The sequence below is a fragment of the Parambassis ranga genome, chromosome 22, assembly GCF_900634625.1.
Source record: "Parambassis ranga chromosome 22, fParRan2.1, whole genome shotgun sequence".
Classification (NCBI taxonomy): domain Eukaryota; kingdom Metazoa; phylum Chordata; class Actinopteri; family Ambassidae; genus Parambassis; species Parambassis ranga.
In genome coordinates, this window is record NC_041042.1 from 20,417,046 (window position 1) to 20,430,924 (window position 13,879).

General features: G+C 40.7%; 1 protein-coding gene across 2 annotated transcripts in view; it reads left to right on the forward strand.

Annotated features, from left to right (window-relative positions):
• Positions 1–9,359: 9,359 nt before the first annotated feature.
• Positions 9,360–13,879, forward strand: part of hhipl1 (HHIP-like 1) — a 29,475-nt gene continuing 24,955 nt past the window's right edge. For both annotated transcript variants that reach the window (XM_028395714.1, XM_028395715.1), the window contains exon 1: positions 9,360–9,979. In XM_028395714.1, the coding sequence (XP_028251515.1) occupies positions 9,686–9,979 (294 nt within the window). In that variant the 5' untranslated portion in view covers positions 9,360–9,685. The remainder of the gene's footprint in view (positions 9,980–13,879) is intronic.

A 13,879-nucleotide genomic window follows, 5' to 3' on the forward strand; every position in this document is an offset into this window, starting at 1 on the left:
CTGGACAACAGGTTCAGCCAGAGTATCAGAGAAACTCCGCAGGATCTTCAACAACCATGACATCCCGGTCCATTTCAAACCGATGACAACACTGAGACAGAAACTGGTTCACCCGAAGGACAAGATTCCCAGGGAGAAACACAGCAATGTGATATATGCAGTCCAGTGCAGTGAGGAATGCTCTGATCTGTACATTGGAGAAACTAAACAACCACTCCACAGAAGATGGCTCAGCACAGGAGAGCCACCTCTTCAGGACAAGACTCAGCTGTTCACCTCCACCTCAAAGACAAAGGACACTCCTTTGAGGACAACAATGTTCACATTTTAGACAGGGAGGAAAGGTGGTATGAAAGAGGAGTCAAGGAAGCCATCTATGTTAAGCTGGAAAAACCTTCCCTTAACAGAGGTGGTGGCCTCAGACATCATCTTTCTACCACATACAATGCAGTGTTTCCATCCATTCCCAGGAAGTTTGCACATACTCACAGCAAGAACAAAGGGCTGTCAACCAGTCCCCCTCCGGCAGTTTCATAGTCGTTAGCCAGTCGTTAGACACACCTGGCCCAGTCAGCCAGAACATCACAGGCAAGTATGGAAACATTTAGTGCTATTGTTTTTTTTCAGTTTTTAAGTTTTTACCCAGACCCACCCACATAGGTCTGTAACCACATATAAACCATGTTTCCCCACCAAACAGTTAGAACTCATGAAGCTGCTTGGATGAGCAGCGAAACGTCTTCTAGAAAACTCCACAAGTCCAGACGCCTTGCTTCAATCTTCTCTACGTATGATGACCTGGATGACTGAGAATCTTCATCAACAACCAGATGTGTTTTCATTTAATACCATCAGTGTGTAGTTGGCACATTGTGTGCTTAGTAATATGATGGTTTGTGTTAACTGTTTGGTACAAAAATACCATTTTTACAAAGGTTTGAAGAGTTAAGCAAGATGTATTAGCTTTTGTCTGCATGAGTGAGTGAGTGACATTCAGGAGTCGGGGGTGGGGGCAGGCTCCTATAATCCCACCATTATATTAGGTCTTATTGATTTGTTTAGGCCACATTAAAAAACCTTACCCATAGCTATGTTTCACCAATGAAGAGACTAGGGGTTCTAATTGTTTTTGTTTTTAATTATGATGTGACATTTGTTTGTATCTTTTCAATGTCACTTCAATGAAAGCCTTCAATGACTTCTTCATCTTCATCCAAAACATCAAATTCAGATTGAATAATCCAGTTGCTCTGGATTCACGTCTTCACATCCAGTACGATGCTTCACTTGCCATGATTCAAATACACCAGGGAAATAAAACAGACAAGAAATCAAAATCATGCCCCAAGTACTGCTGGAGTTCAATTCAACTCAACCGCTGGTCCCTCAGACTCAGCAGAAAACCTGCAACACTGACTGATGTGCCTCTGCTATGACCCTGCTAAAGCGTAAAGTGACAAAGGCTAATGCTAGCTACCTAAACCAACGTTTCATATGCTGAAAACACATCCCATTAACCACAGCAGATGTCATAGGATACCATTTCAATCATGAGAGACTCAGCGAACTGAATGAGAAAGATTTATTAAGTACAAAGTTTGAATGTGCATTGGCGTCCTAGACCCCATCGTGAAGACCACATCCGGAAAGGGGGGAAAACGCAAGAGGAGAGGCTGCTGGATCATAAGATCCCCCCCGGGGTCTAGACCTGGTGGTGGTGGAGAGCTGGAGGGCAGGAAATAGGAGGCCTTACTGGGGTGGATCTGGTGGTGCTTGGGGTGGAGGAGGGTTGCCGGGTTCGATCAGAAGACAGCTGGAGAAGAGACGAAGACTTTTAAATTTCGTGCTAAGCTGTGATTGGTCAGGAGAGGGATGGAAAGCGACAGCTGATTGGTGAGGGAGGTGCTTTCTATTAAGCACCTGACTAAGAGAGCGGAAGAGAGGGGGAGCAGAGGAATGAGGGATAGAGGAAGAAAGATTAGGAAGCGGATAGGGATAAATGGTGAATGATGGGAAATAGAGTCTTCCTGATTGAACTTACGCTGAGAGCTACATTTCAATCATGAGAGACTCAGCGAACTGAATGAGAAAGATTTATTAAGTACAAAGTTTGAATGTGCATTGGCGTCCTAGACCCCATCGTGAAGACCACATCCGGAAAGGGGGGAAAACGCAAGAGGAGAGGCTGCTGGATCATAAGATCTCCCCAAAACAGAGACAGAGATGAGAATTGAGGTCAATACTTGCATATCTGGGCTCTAGGTAGAAATCATGTAAAATGAAAGACAATTGTTAAAAAGAATGCATAACATGACAGCAATCTACGGACTTGATGCCTTGAGAGGGGGAAGGAGAAACAGAGCTTAGCGAGTTAGGGATTAAGCTAGGGACAGCATAGGAAGAGGAGGGTTTAGGAAGTCGAGGAAGGCATAGAAGAGTTTAGCGAGCGTGAGCTCGAGCTGATGAAAACATGGAGAGAGTTTAGCGAGCATGTGCTCGAGCTAAGGAAGCACGGGAAAGCATGGAAAAGGGAATTTGTTTAAACAAAGCCCAACGGCTGAGATTGTGTTAAAATGAAGCCTAAAACGAAGCCCACAGGCTGAAATTGTGTTGTTTATACAGCCTAATCAGAAATTAAGCACGGTTCAAGATTTGCACCACCACCAGTAAGTGATGAAAACTTACATAACGGAATCACTCCAATAATATGATTAATAAGCATATCAGCTAGGCCAGAAGGGCCTGAAAGTGAACGAGTGGTGAGATATGACGGAGTGTGCTCGTTGGCAGGAATATCTTAGATATATTGCCTAGTATGAATTAAGCCCGCTGGCATGATGGCATTGATTAAGTGACCTGTCTGAAATAAAACTCGCTGCTGTGAAAGCATAGCTAAATGGCCTTGTAAGATCCGAAGCCCACTGGCTATGAATGCATTGATTTAAGGCCTTGCGTGAATGAAGCCCGCCAGTAGAAGGTGCATTAATATGAGGCCTAGGGAATGCTGTGAGAATGAAGTTAGCAGACATGAATTGAAACTCACCAGGGACGGAGTTTTCTGAGATACAAGAACATGTTCGGTGTTTTGGAGAATACAGGAAGTGAAGATCATCGACCAAGTGGTTGCAGAGATGGAGGAGATACCTTGAGCTGACAGAATGAAGCCCGCTGGCTGAGATGCACGGATAATGCTTTGAATGAAACGAAGCCCACTGGCTGACAGTACATTAATTATAAAGCTTGAGGGAAAGCTGAGAGGATAGAGAAAAGGAGGGCATGGAGATAACATACATGATTCGAGCATTACACCACCACCAGTAATATGATGAAAACTCACATAATGATGAAATCACAAAATAATATGATTAACAATTCTACCAGCTAGGCCAGGTGGGCCTGAAGATGAATGTGTAGAGAGAAGATGACTGAGCGTGCCATTAGCAGGAATTCATTGGTTAAATGGCCTTGCGTGAAACAAAGCCCAATGGCTATGATAGCATTAGTTATATGGCCTGCATGAAAGCACCCACTGCTGTGATAGCATAGCTAAATGGCCTTGCATGAACCAGAGCCACTGAGTTGCTGCTGAAGTAGTTGCACCTATTCTAAAGGAATGACCCTAATAATGATTAGGGGATAATGGGGATCTGAAGAGAGGTTGTATGAAGTGAGCATAGAACCAGTTCCTAGACAGAGGGAGATTCCTGTGATAACCGAGGGACTTGAGGATCTAAATTGGGGCAAACCTGTAAATAACCGCTCATGGATTTAAAAGGACAGAAGGATGAATTAGTGCGGGCTATGACTTCTGAACATGCACCACTGCATTTAGGGTGTAACGGCAGCTGTAGTGGTTAGATGGAATACTAGTTCTGAGAAGGTGACTTCTAGAAGGACTGAACGAATGGGAGGCCTACGCTAAGAAAGCCAAAAGCTAAGCGAAGAGAGATTCCAGGAGAGAATCAACAGAAGGAGAAATACACCTGATCTGGGTTGAAACCAATTAGTGGAGAATTGAAAGGGTTATAGGCCACGGAGATTCGAGAGGAGAGGGACAAGCCTTCGAATGCCTTTAATAGTATAACTGCAGGTTTGAGAAATAACCTGAAATTGAAATGCATGTGAGCCGACAAGGTTCTGATGTGAGGTAGTATGAACCACCAGGAGCACCCTTATCTGAACTATGCGTTTCCAATGATGAACCCAAATGAAGCAAGCCCGGCTATGGGATAGGAAAGAACCCCCCAAAACCCACAGATGGGCTCCATCTGGAACAACCCGAGAGAATTGGATGAATGCACTACGTCATCATTAAAAGAATAGTGATGAAGCTGCTTGGATGAGCAGCGAAACGTCTTCAAAAAAACTCTACAAGTCCAGACGCCTTGCTTCAATCTTCTCTACGTATGATGACCTGGATGACTGAGAATCTTCATCAACATGTTGCAGAGCTCTTAGCAGGTGAGACCAGATCCGCAGATCACGCTGCAGCCTTGGTTCAAGGCAACATGGACACGGAAGATAGGAACTGCGGAGGAGCGTCCAGAGGGGAGATAAGAAAGGTTGGCCCTACGCAGTTTTGGGGAGATAACGGATTACATGTACCGATGCTATGTATTTAGAATACAAAATATGAGTAACTGTATACCGTTACAGTTACACTCTAAAGAGATGGTAATCAGAATACTGTTACATTGATGAAATCAGTGGATTACATGACGGTACTTTCCCGTGTTGCTGCAGGTGCGGGCGACAGAGAGGACGGAGCAGCCGGACTGATGGGGGTCAGAGTCTGAATCGCTGCATACTTAATGCTCCTCCGACATGATGCCGGTTCACCGTTAGCGTCACTTTGATAAGTGAACTAGTTAGCCGTTAGCTGCTAGTTAACTCCGTCCAGACCTGATGCTGATGAACATTTAAGTATGAACGTGTGATTGCAGTCAGCTGGTTTTATACATGGGTCTGTTTGATGTACGTATTCAAACGTTGATTCTGTGTGTAAAATGACTTTTGGTTGCATTGTTTAAAAAAATATTATTCTGTCATTACGTTCCGTTTCTGTTTCTCTAAATAGAAGAACATTGATAGAACAATCTGGACATTTTCTATTGAATGTTTTATCGCGTCCTTTGTAGTCAGCAGGGGCTGATGGCTGCGTTCAATCACTTGCAATTCAATGTGTGAGTAATCCAAGTATTCAGAATACATTACTCAGACTGAGAAATGTAACGGAATACATTACAAATACAAGTTTTGGGCATGTAATCTGTATTCAGTAACTGAATACATTATTATATATTTTTTTAAACTAATATTTATTTTAATAATTAATAATATATAACCGTTTGACCTGTCAAACCATATGAATTTAAACGTAGCAAAATACCCATTAACGACGGCATAGCGAACTCGCTTGTCTAATACATGTAAACACGAGCACATGGCTACTTAATATGCAGACTACGTCATCGTCATGATGGATAGTGGATCGACTCGCGTTATAAATTACGCACGTCAGGTAGTAAGCTCCATGCAGCGCAATCGAAGATGACTAAACAGGGATTTCTGAGGAGGAAATCATCCAGCATGTGAGCATAGAGGGAACTCTAGCTTCTTTAGCAGGATCTGGCATAAGGCTTTGACGCGAGATTGAAGATGCAGGTACTAATGCAAATGAGACGAACGGTGAAATATATATATTTTAAATCCCAAATGCCGAAAAGATTCCAATGCAACAGGTGAATGGAGGAATCTAAATGGGTCAGAGAAGTCGGCTCCCAGGCCCATGAATAGATAAGTTTAAAGCGCTATCCGCTGGCATAAAGAGGGGACAAATGTTCGGCGTAATCAGACTAATTGCTGAAATGGGCCGGAGCGAGGAGCGGACAGATCGAATAATGCCATTCTGCAGCAGTATTGCGTGTGGCTATGCCGATGGGGCTTGTACGAGAAGACGAGAGCGGAGGGGATTTATATACGGTAGCCCTTCTAGTTCTTTCTGTTCAGAGACTATTGAGTTTTCATATCGTGCTGATTAGATTTTTTTTTTTTAACCTGTGAAACTGAGAGGAAATAAAACAGACATGAACCAGAGAGTTGACAAACGCGAAATGAGGATTTGAAAACCGTACTGCGCACTGACCTGGGGTGCGTATCCTTGTAGGCGCTACAGATGAGGAGAGGTGACAGCCATTCAAAATATAACGGCCTTGTATATGTGTGGCAGATTGAGAAAAGGTTAAATGCTGAATGCCATGGCGGTAGGCTGAAGCACAGAGGGACACGGAGCAGTGAGCCCGCGAGTGCCACATGAATTGCCGAGATCATTTGGGACCCCGGCGAACATGGCCAAATTCGGAGTCCAGTCCACAGACCAGGCAGGCTACTAGCCGAATAGTGAGAAAGGGCTGCTTACTGGAAGTGATATTGATAGAATATGTTTTCCGGCTATTTAAGATGGGGGTCTCCGGTAAAGAGCTAGATAGTGCATTCTTGGCGTCTCTACGGGAAAACTGAGCACATACATCCTGAAAGACGCTGAAAGACTAGAAACTGCCCGATGGATCAGATCGCTGACAGCCGGGGATCTGCAGATGAGGACGGCTGAGAATTTAGCTAGATGCCACAGATTTATGACGCTGAGGAGATTGCGGGATGAGGTTTACTAAAATATTGTCCCTGCCTGCAGAATTAAGCCCTCATATGTTAGCGGATTGCGAAATGAAGGGCCTACCTATAGGAGGGGCAGGCCGAGCAGCCGAGAGTGTAGCAGTGGAAGATGGTGAAGGAGAACGGAAGATCGGCGGCTGAGATCGAGTGGCTGGATCGGCAGAGACCGCAGGAGCAGGAGATGTGGACTCTACGACTGCCTTCAGGTGGAGGTCGACTGATTGAAGAAACAAAAGACTGGCACTGGCAGTGTTTGATTGAGCGTGTCGAGGGAATAAGTGGAGTAGCGGCAGCGGGAGAGTAAGCGTTCCTCGTTTAGCCCTGGGAGCAGAGGAGGCTGACTTCTCGCTCCTTTTACAGGCCGCGGGAGCCGCTGCGGGCGCGGGTGCAGGGATAGAGTCAGAGGATAGAGGGAGGAGTGAGGGATAGAGGGAGAAAGATTAGGAAGCGGATAGGGATAAATGGTGAATGATGGGAAATAGAGTCTTCCTGATTGAACTTACGCTGAGAGCTACATTTCTGATTTAAAACACTCTAAGTTAGAAGCTAACCAGATAGCTTTAGAAACTTTCACTTGTGTTACTGTCTCCAACAAGTTAGCCAAACTGTGGCAGCATTCTACCAAATAATATATCATTTACATACGTATTGCACAAAACCCAACGTACCTGATCACAGTTACACAGCCGGCTTGATGTCTGTTTAATTTTTTTCTTTATTGTTTTTATTATTGTCGTTATTTGATTATATCTGCTAGTGGATGTATTCACTGGTTTTGTTTGTCATTTTTAATTTGTTTTATTATTTTTTGTTGCCGTTTGGTGGGGGCTATGTCCCATTCCTCCTATTGGGTCAGGATAAATACTGATTTATTAGTGCTTGATTTATTTTTGGTATTTGTTTAATATAGTTTATTGATTGATTTTGTTCATTATTTTCTTAGTATTACGTTCCCATTATTGGGAAGTTTTGAGTGTCTTTAGTTTTTTTTTGCGACCCTCCTGATTGTTTGTCCTCTTTCTCCCTCTCTTTTATTAGAGTTGGCGGCCGACGGTGGTGGTGGTGGTGGTGTCCTGGGCAGTGGTGTCCCCTTGTGTGCTGTGGGACCCTGGGCTTAAGGTTTTACACATTACTTTGGAGGACGTTATTACATACAAGGCTTAACTTACTTTTCCACCAGTACTGTAAATGTGGATGTGTTCAATAAAGACATGAAATATAATTGTTTGTGTGGTATTCGTGAAGCACAATGTTTTTCTCTGTTCTTGTCACTTAGATGTAGATCAGAGGACAATTTATGACCAATTAATGCAGAAAACTAGTTAGGTTTATACTTTTCGTATATTATATTATATTATAATTTTTTTCTGTATTTTCTTTTGTTTATATTGTCATCTCATCTCAGAACACAGCAACCTACATTTTGCCTTGGCAGAAATTGATAGTCTTGTCCACAGTTTTTTAGTCATATTGTATACAGCTTAAGATACAGTTGCCCCTCTGAAAAAGGTTGTGATTTAGAGGTGGCTAGCCTTATAATGCAACACCCACACAATCAATACTTTCCTAAAAAGCCTGCTTACATTTTATACTTTATGTTGCAGAAAAATCACATTGAAAATGTATGTATCAAATATGGCACACAGGCATCTTTGGTCATTTACCTCATTTGTCACTATAATGCAATTTATAGTGCAATCTGCATAATGTTTTGCAACAATGCAAAAGTTACCATATACACAACATGTTCAACATTTTAGTATTCAATTAAACAAATTAAATATAAAAGTATTACCTTTAAATATCTTAATAATAGTAATTGTTGTTGTTATTATTATTGTTGTTGTTATTGTTATTATTATTATTATTATATAATTTATTTCATGGTAGTGACATTTTTAAATAAACCTAATAAAGTATGTGATTCTTCTATATGCAACCTAATGTTGCACTGGTTTGCTTGCTAATAACTCTTTCTTTGCTAATAACTCGGTCTTTTGTCTCTGCAAGTTTTACACACATAATTCTAATGACTATAATAATTTATATTTTATATTTGGAATTAAACTAAATTATTTGGGAGGAAAAAAATCAGCAATGCATTAAACAGCATTTGTTTTTATTACTAATTAAACAATGTTGTCTGTCAAATTTACAATAAAGCCAGATGTGTCAAATATGACTCATTTTATTTTGTTTAAAGGTCCAGTAAATAGCTTACTCAAAAACAACAACAAAAAGCAAAACAAAACATAATTTTCTGTTACTGTGTCTGGAAATAGTTTCTGGTTTTTACCAGGTTAAATTCTTATATCCTGATAAATAAACATTGTTGTATGTGTGTTGGTTAAAGTATCAAATTAGATTCAAGTTGTTATTCAAGCCTAATAATTGTTGATTATTTGTTATGTTAAAGCTCCCTCGTGTGGCAGGTCATGATAATTTCAGCAACTGGAGGACGTGTGTCTATTCCTTTTAGTTGCTGACTTTATGGCTCAGTGCTGTTTTTAAAATTAGTAAGTTTAAAATGTACTACATGAAAAGCAAAGTGTTTCGGAAATGACAGCAGTGACACTTTTGTTCTAACGATCTTTATGGACAGTCGCGCACACAATGTAGATTTACAAATGCGGAGGAGTAATACCCAGAATTCATTGCACATCATAGTTAAAGAATCGTGTGAGCATTAGTAACGTAATACATCATGGCGTTACAACTGGTGTACCGTCGTTAAAGGTCTCAGCTACAGTAAAGTGTAGACCATAGATTGTGTGCTGTGCTGTTTGTTACAGGTAGTTCGCCACTTTCTGCCTTTACTGTGTGCTTTTTGGATAGCATATGGCTTCAGCTGCGGACACACACGGATGTCAACGTTGCCGCTTGACGACAGCCCAGGTTGACAGAGGACACAGTGCAGCTCACGTCAGAGCACATAAAGCGTTTCTGGAGTGAGAGCAAAGTCCACCACGAGACCATTTTGCATTCTCTCCTATGTTGTCCAATCCATGCCATAATGCAGGGGTGCTGTGGCAAAGGTCCGAGACATTTGCGGCTTACGCCTATTGGAATTCTTTATTTTTTGACACTAAATCTCACACCTGTAATATTACACCCGCAGTGTTTGGATTTTAAGCCCCCATTTCGACCGCAGAGGGTGCTGGAATTTTGCGTAATGTACAAGGATTTTGGCTGCTGTGATTACCAAAAAGACCAGGACCTGATGAGTAAATACTCCCAGATAATGACCAACTTTGGTAATTATGAATATGCTAGCTGTGCGGGATTCGTCATGGAGTTGCTGTGCCAGGTAGGGATGTATAAAGGTCGCGTGGTTTTGCCATGTTGACCTAAATCAAAGACGTCTTTCTTAAGCAGAACAATTCTGCCATAATTTATAATATGTATTGTAGATAATAATAAAAAATGCGGGGACATATTTGAACATATTTGTGTTTACAGTACAAAATTATAAAGGGCAGTGACCATCAATGATTAACCTGAAAACCCTCTCCCATGTACAACTTACATAAAATAAAAAGATGGAGATGAACAAGAGACTGTGACAAGACCTGCTGCTGTTTGGTGGTATTGACACACCCCAATAAATTAAAAACAGAAAAGTTAATAGGCCATTGAGGTTTCTGTTATAATGTTTTTGTTTATTGACAGTGTTAGGATACACTCTAAAAACTATAACCAGGCTCTACTCAATTTCTTTGGTGAAACATTTTTACACTTGAAAATATTAAGTGAACATGAAACTAGGGAAATAATTTACATATACTAACTAAATTGAGTAAATATAAGTAGAAAATTCAAGTATGTCTGACTAACTCAATTTAATGTTGTAATGCCACATACAATTGAGTAAATTTACTGAAAATCCTAAGTCAAAGCAATTAGTTATCCTAAAGTTATCCTATCCTACACAACAAACTGTGATTATGTGACTTAAAAGCTGACTGTTATACAACCAATCCAATATGTTTTATTTACTTAATTTTAGACTGCATTTACAGTGTTCACCTGGAGACCTGGATATCTATAGAATCAAAAGATGAACAAGGCAACTTCTGTACAGACATTTTATTTTATTGAGTTTTGCTTTAACAAGACAGCAACCTTTAGTGCCAATGTACATACTGTATGTGAAAATCTCTTGCAGGGTTATAAGACAATGGACGCCACAACAGAGTCAACAGAGGTTTGGCGTTAATGAAAACCCTCAGGATGATTGGATGAGATGACCATTAATATTTAGGCTTATCATCTAGCATTCTTTGGAGTATAATTAATAGGGGTGGAACAGTTCACTAAATCCACAGTTCAGTTCAAATCATGGTTCTGAGGTCACGGTTTTTGGTTTGGTTCACATTGTTGAGGATTTGTCTACTTTTAACACTCTGGAAATACCATAGATGAGCACAAAATATATATCATAATTATCCAACATTTGCCATATTTAAGAATCAGTTCATTGTTTCCCCTATTATTATAGCCGGTCAAGTCAATTTCAGTTCTTTTTAATTTCTATATAGCACCAGATCATAACAGAAGCCATTTAAAATAACCTTTCTTATAGAACAGGTCTACACCTTGTTCCTTTATTAAACAAACTAAACAGCTCATGTTATTTATCTTATTTGCACGGCAGCATGTAATTTCTGTCTCTGCATGGTTGTGCGTTTACAATTCACCACTGCTGTCTGCACAGAGGCACACACAGACACATGCGCAGACAAACACACACACACAGAGACACACAAACACAGACACGTGCATGCACACTCCCACCGTCGGACAGAGACCGACATGCTAGTTGGATAGCCTGAACTCTATGACTACGCTAGGCTAAGCTAACGGTACTGATTTTCTTTTTATTTTTGCCATTGAAATATGCTATTTACATCCTGCTCTGTAAGCATTGACGGAACCAGCGGCAGCTTTGCGCACGATTGGGCACAGAGTGGTGTGGGTCTCCTCTCTGCTCTGCCTGCAGCTGAACCTGCTGCCTGAAGCTACAGAGAGTGACCGGCTGTGAGTGTTTAGAGGCGGGGCTCACGGTCGCTGCTTGTCTAGGACAGTAGCCTGACTGCAGAATGATTTCACATCAGTCTCCAAACGTCACCAGAGAGAGTCACTAGTAGCTTTTGATTTAAAAAAAGTTTGGAAAGCTGCCAACTGTAGCGAGAGAGATGGCAAGTTGCCAACACTCGTCTCCATGCAGTGGTAAAAATGCCTGCATTACTTGATGCACATGTCCAGAACCGAACAGAACACGAGCTACACGTGTACCGAACGGTTCGGATTTTTTTTCTGAACCATCCCACCCCTAATAATTAACCTTGCAATGTAAACATGTTCATGCTGAGACAGTGTCACTTTACATGTAAGTTACTGCAAACAATACCAGTCCAACACAATTTTGTCATAAATTTCAATCTTCTAACATCTACTATGGTCCAAAAACTGCTAAGAACAGTGCCCCTTTCAACCATATTACCTACATCAGTAAGTTGATCAGCTGACCCGTCTTGGGCCCTCAACAGGTCATTTCTCCATGGCTCCTCCTGCCGACTGTGCTTGTGCACCGACGGATCCAACAGCAGCAGCATCCTGCAGATATTATAAGGATTACTTAGTTTCACGCTGCACGTTATAAGGCAGGAAGGCAGACAAAAGGAATCTCACCCTGTAGTGTTCCATAGTTTATAACCAGGTTTTCAGTGAAATAACACATAAAAATGAAGACTCATTATTATACTAACCTTGAAGTTTCTGACCAGGATGCTTGTATTTTCTCCCAAATGGTGACACCTTTGATGATGACCTTTGGGGATTCAACTCTGTAGGGCAAAGAAACATTTAGCTGACAAATTGTATTTCTCCATGTATTTCTGATTTATATTCCAAAAATGAACTCGAACATCTTTATTAGAGAAATTTTCTACTTACATGAGCAGTTATTGACGGTGATTACTTTGTGTTTGTGCCTGATGTTGCTCTCCTGCACCTGAAATGGACAAACATGAGGAAAAGGATGAGAAAACAAAAACAAATGGCGACTATCTATTATAATTTCAATAACAAATCCAAACATGATACATGATAGAGTAAGGTAAGCATAGGAGTGTGCAAATGCAGTCTTATTAATTAATCAGACTGTTTCTGGTGAGCAGCTCAAAAGTCAACTTCACAGTTGTGAGTGAGCCGCCAAAGTTTTACCCCAGCCTTCTGGCAGACCGCAGAGCATGAATTCTGCTGCGGTCTGTGCTCTGTATGGTGCGTGCAGGTTCTGAAACTAGTTTGAACAGCATACAGTAAGCGCGGTGTCAGCGTGTGGTTCTCCTGTATCCAGACGGACAGGAATACAGAGACCGCGGCGAGACCCGCAAAGCTATAACTACACAGCGGACACCAGGATCTGTCCGTTAGCTCGTTACAGCTGGCAGACAGGAGCCAATTTATTAAGGTATTAATGAGGACTGAAAAAAATGACCTGACGTGTGATAAACGTAGTTCTTGAAATGGTTCACAGCAACATTGAACTTTTATGTTATTTATTTTGGCATGTCCAACTCAAACTTAATATATATTTACTGACTTTATAAAGTTAATACACTTATTTATTATTGTGATATTTACTGAGGCACTGATTCATTTCTTAGATGGAGGACCATGGGTGTCATTGAAAAAGTATTAAAATATTTTGAAAATGTCTATTTAATTGTGAAATTAGAAAACGGAATACTAAATCTGATTTCAAATTGATTAATTTTCAATAATCCATAAATAAATAGTCTAATTGTAGTATAATTGATTATTAATTCATGATCAAATAATGTACACTGTAAACCCAAATAAGTTAGCAATATTAAAACAAATTAAGGCAATCAATTGCCTCAATTATTGAAGACTTTTAAGTTAATGAACTTAAAAGTCACAATTTTTCAGAACTTAAAAGGTTTGATGGCTTCCTACTTCCTTTTGATAACAGCTGAATTAAAAGTGCTCATTTAGCTCAACTCAAATATTTGCAGTTAATATGACTCATAGTTCTCTGTTAAAGCAACTCAATTATTTTTATTTATTGTGACTTAAAATTGGCAGTTTTCTACTACTGGAATAAGTTCACAGAACTTAAAAAAATAGTACACAACCACACCATATTTATGTTAACAAACTCAAATGTTTATTAGTTATTACA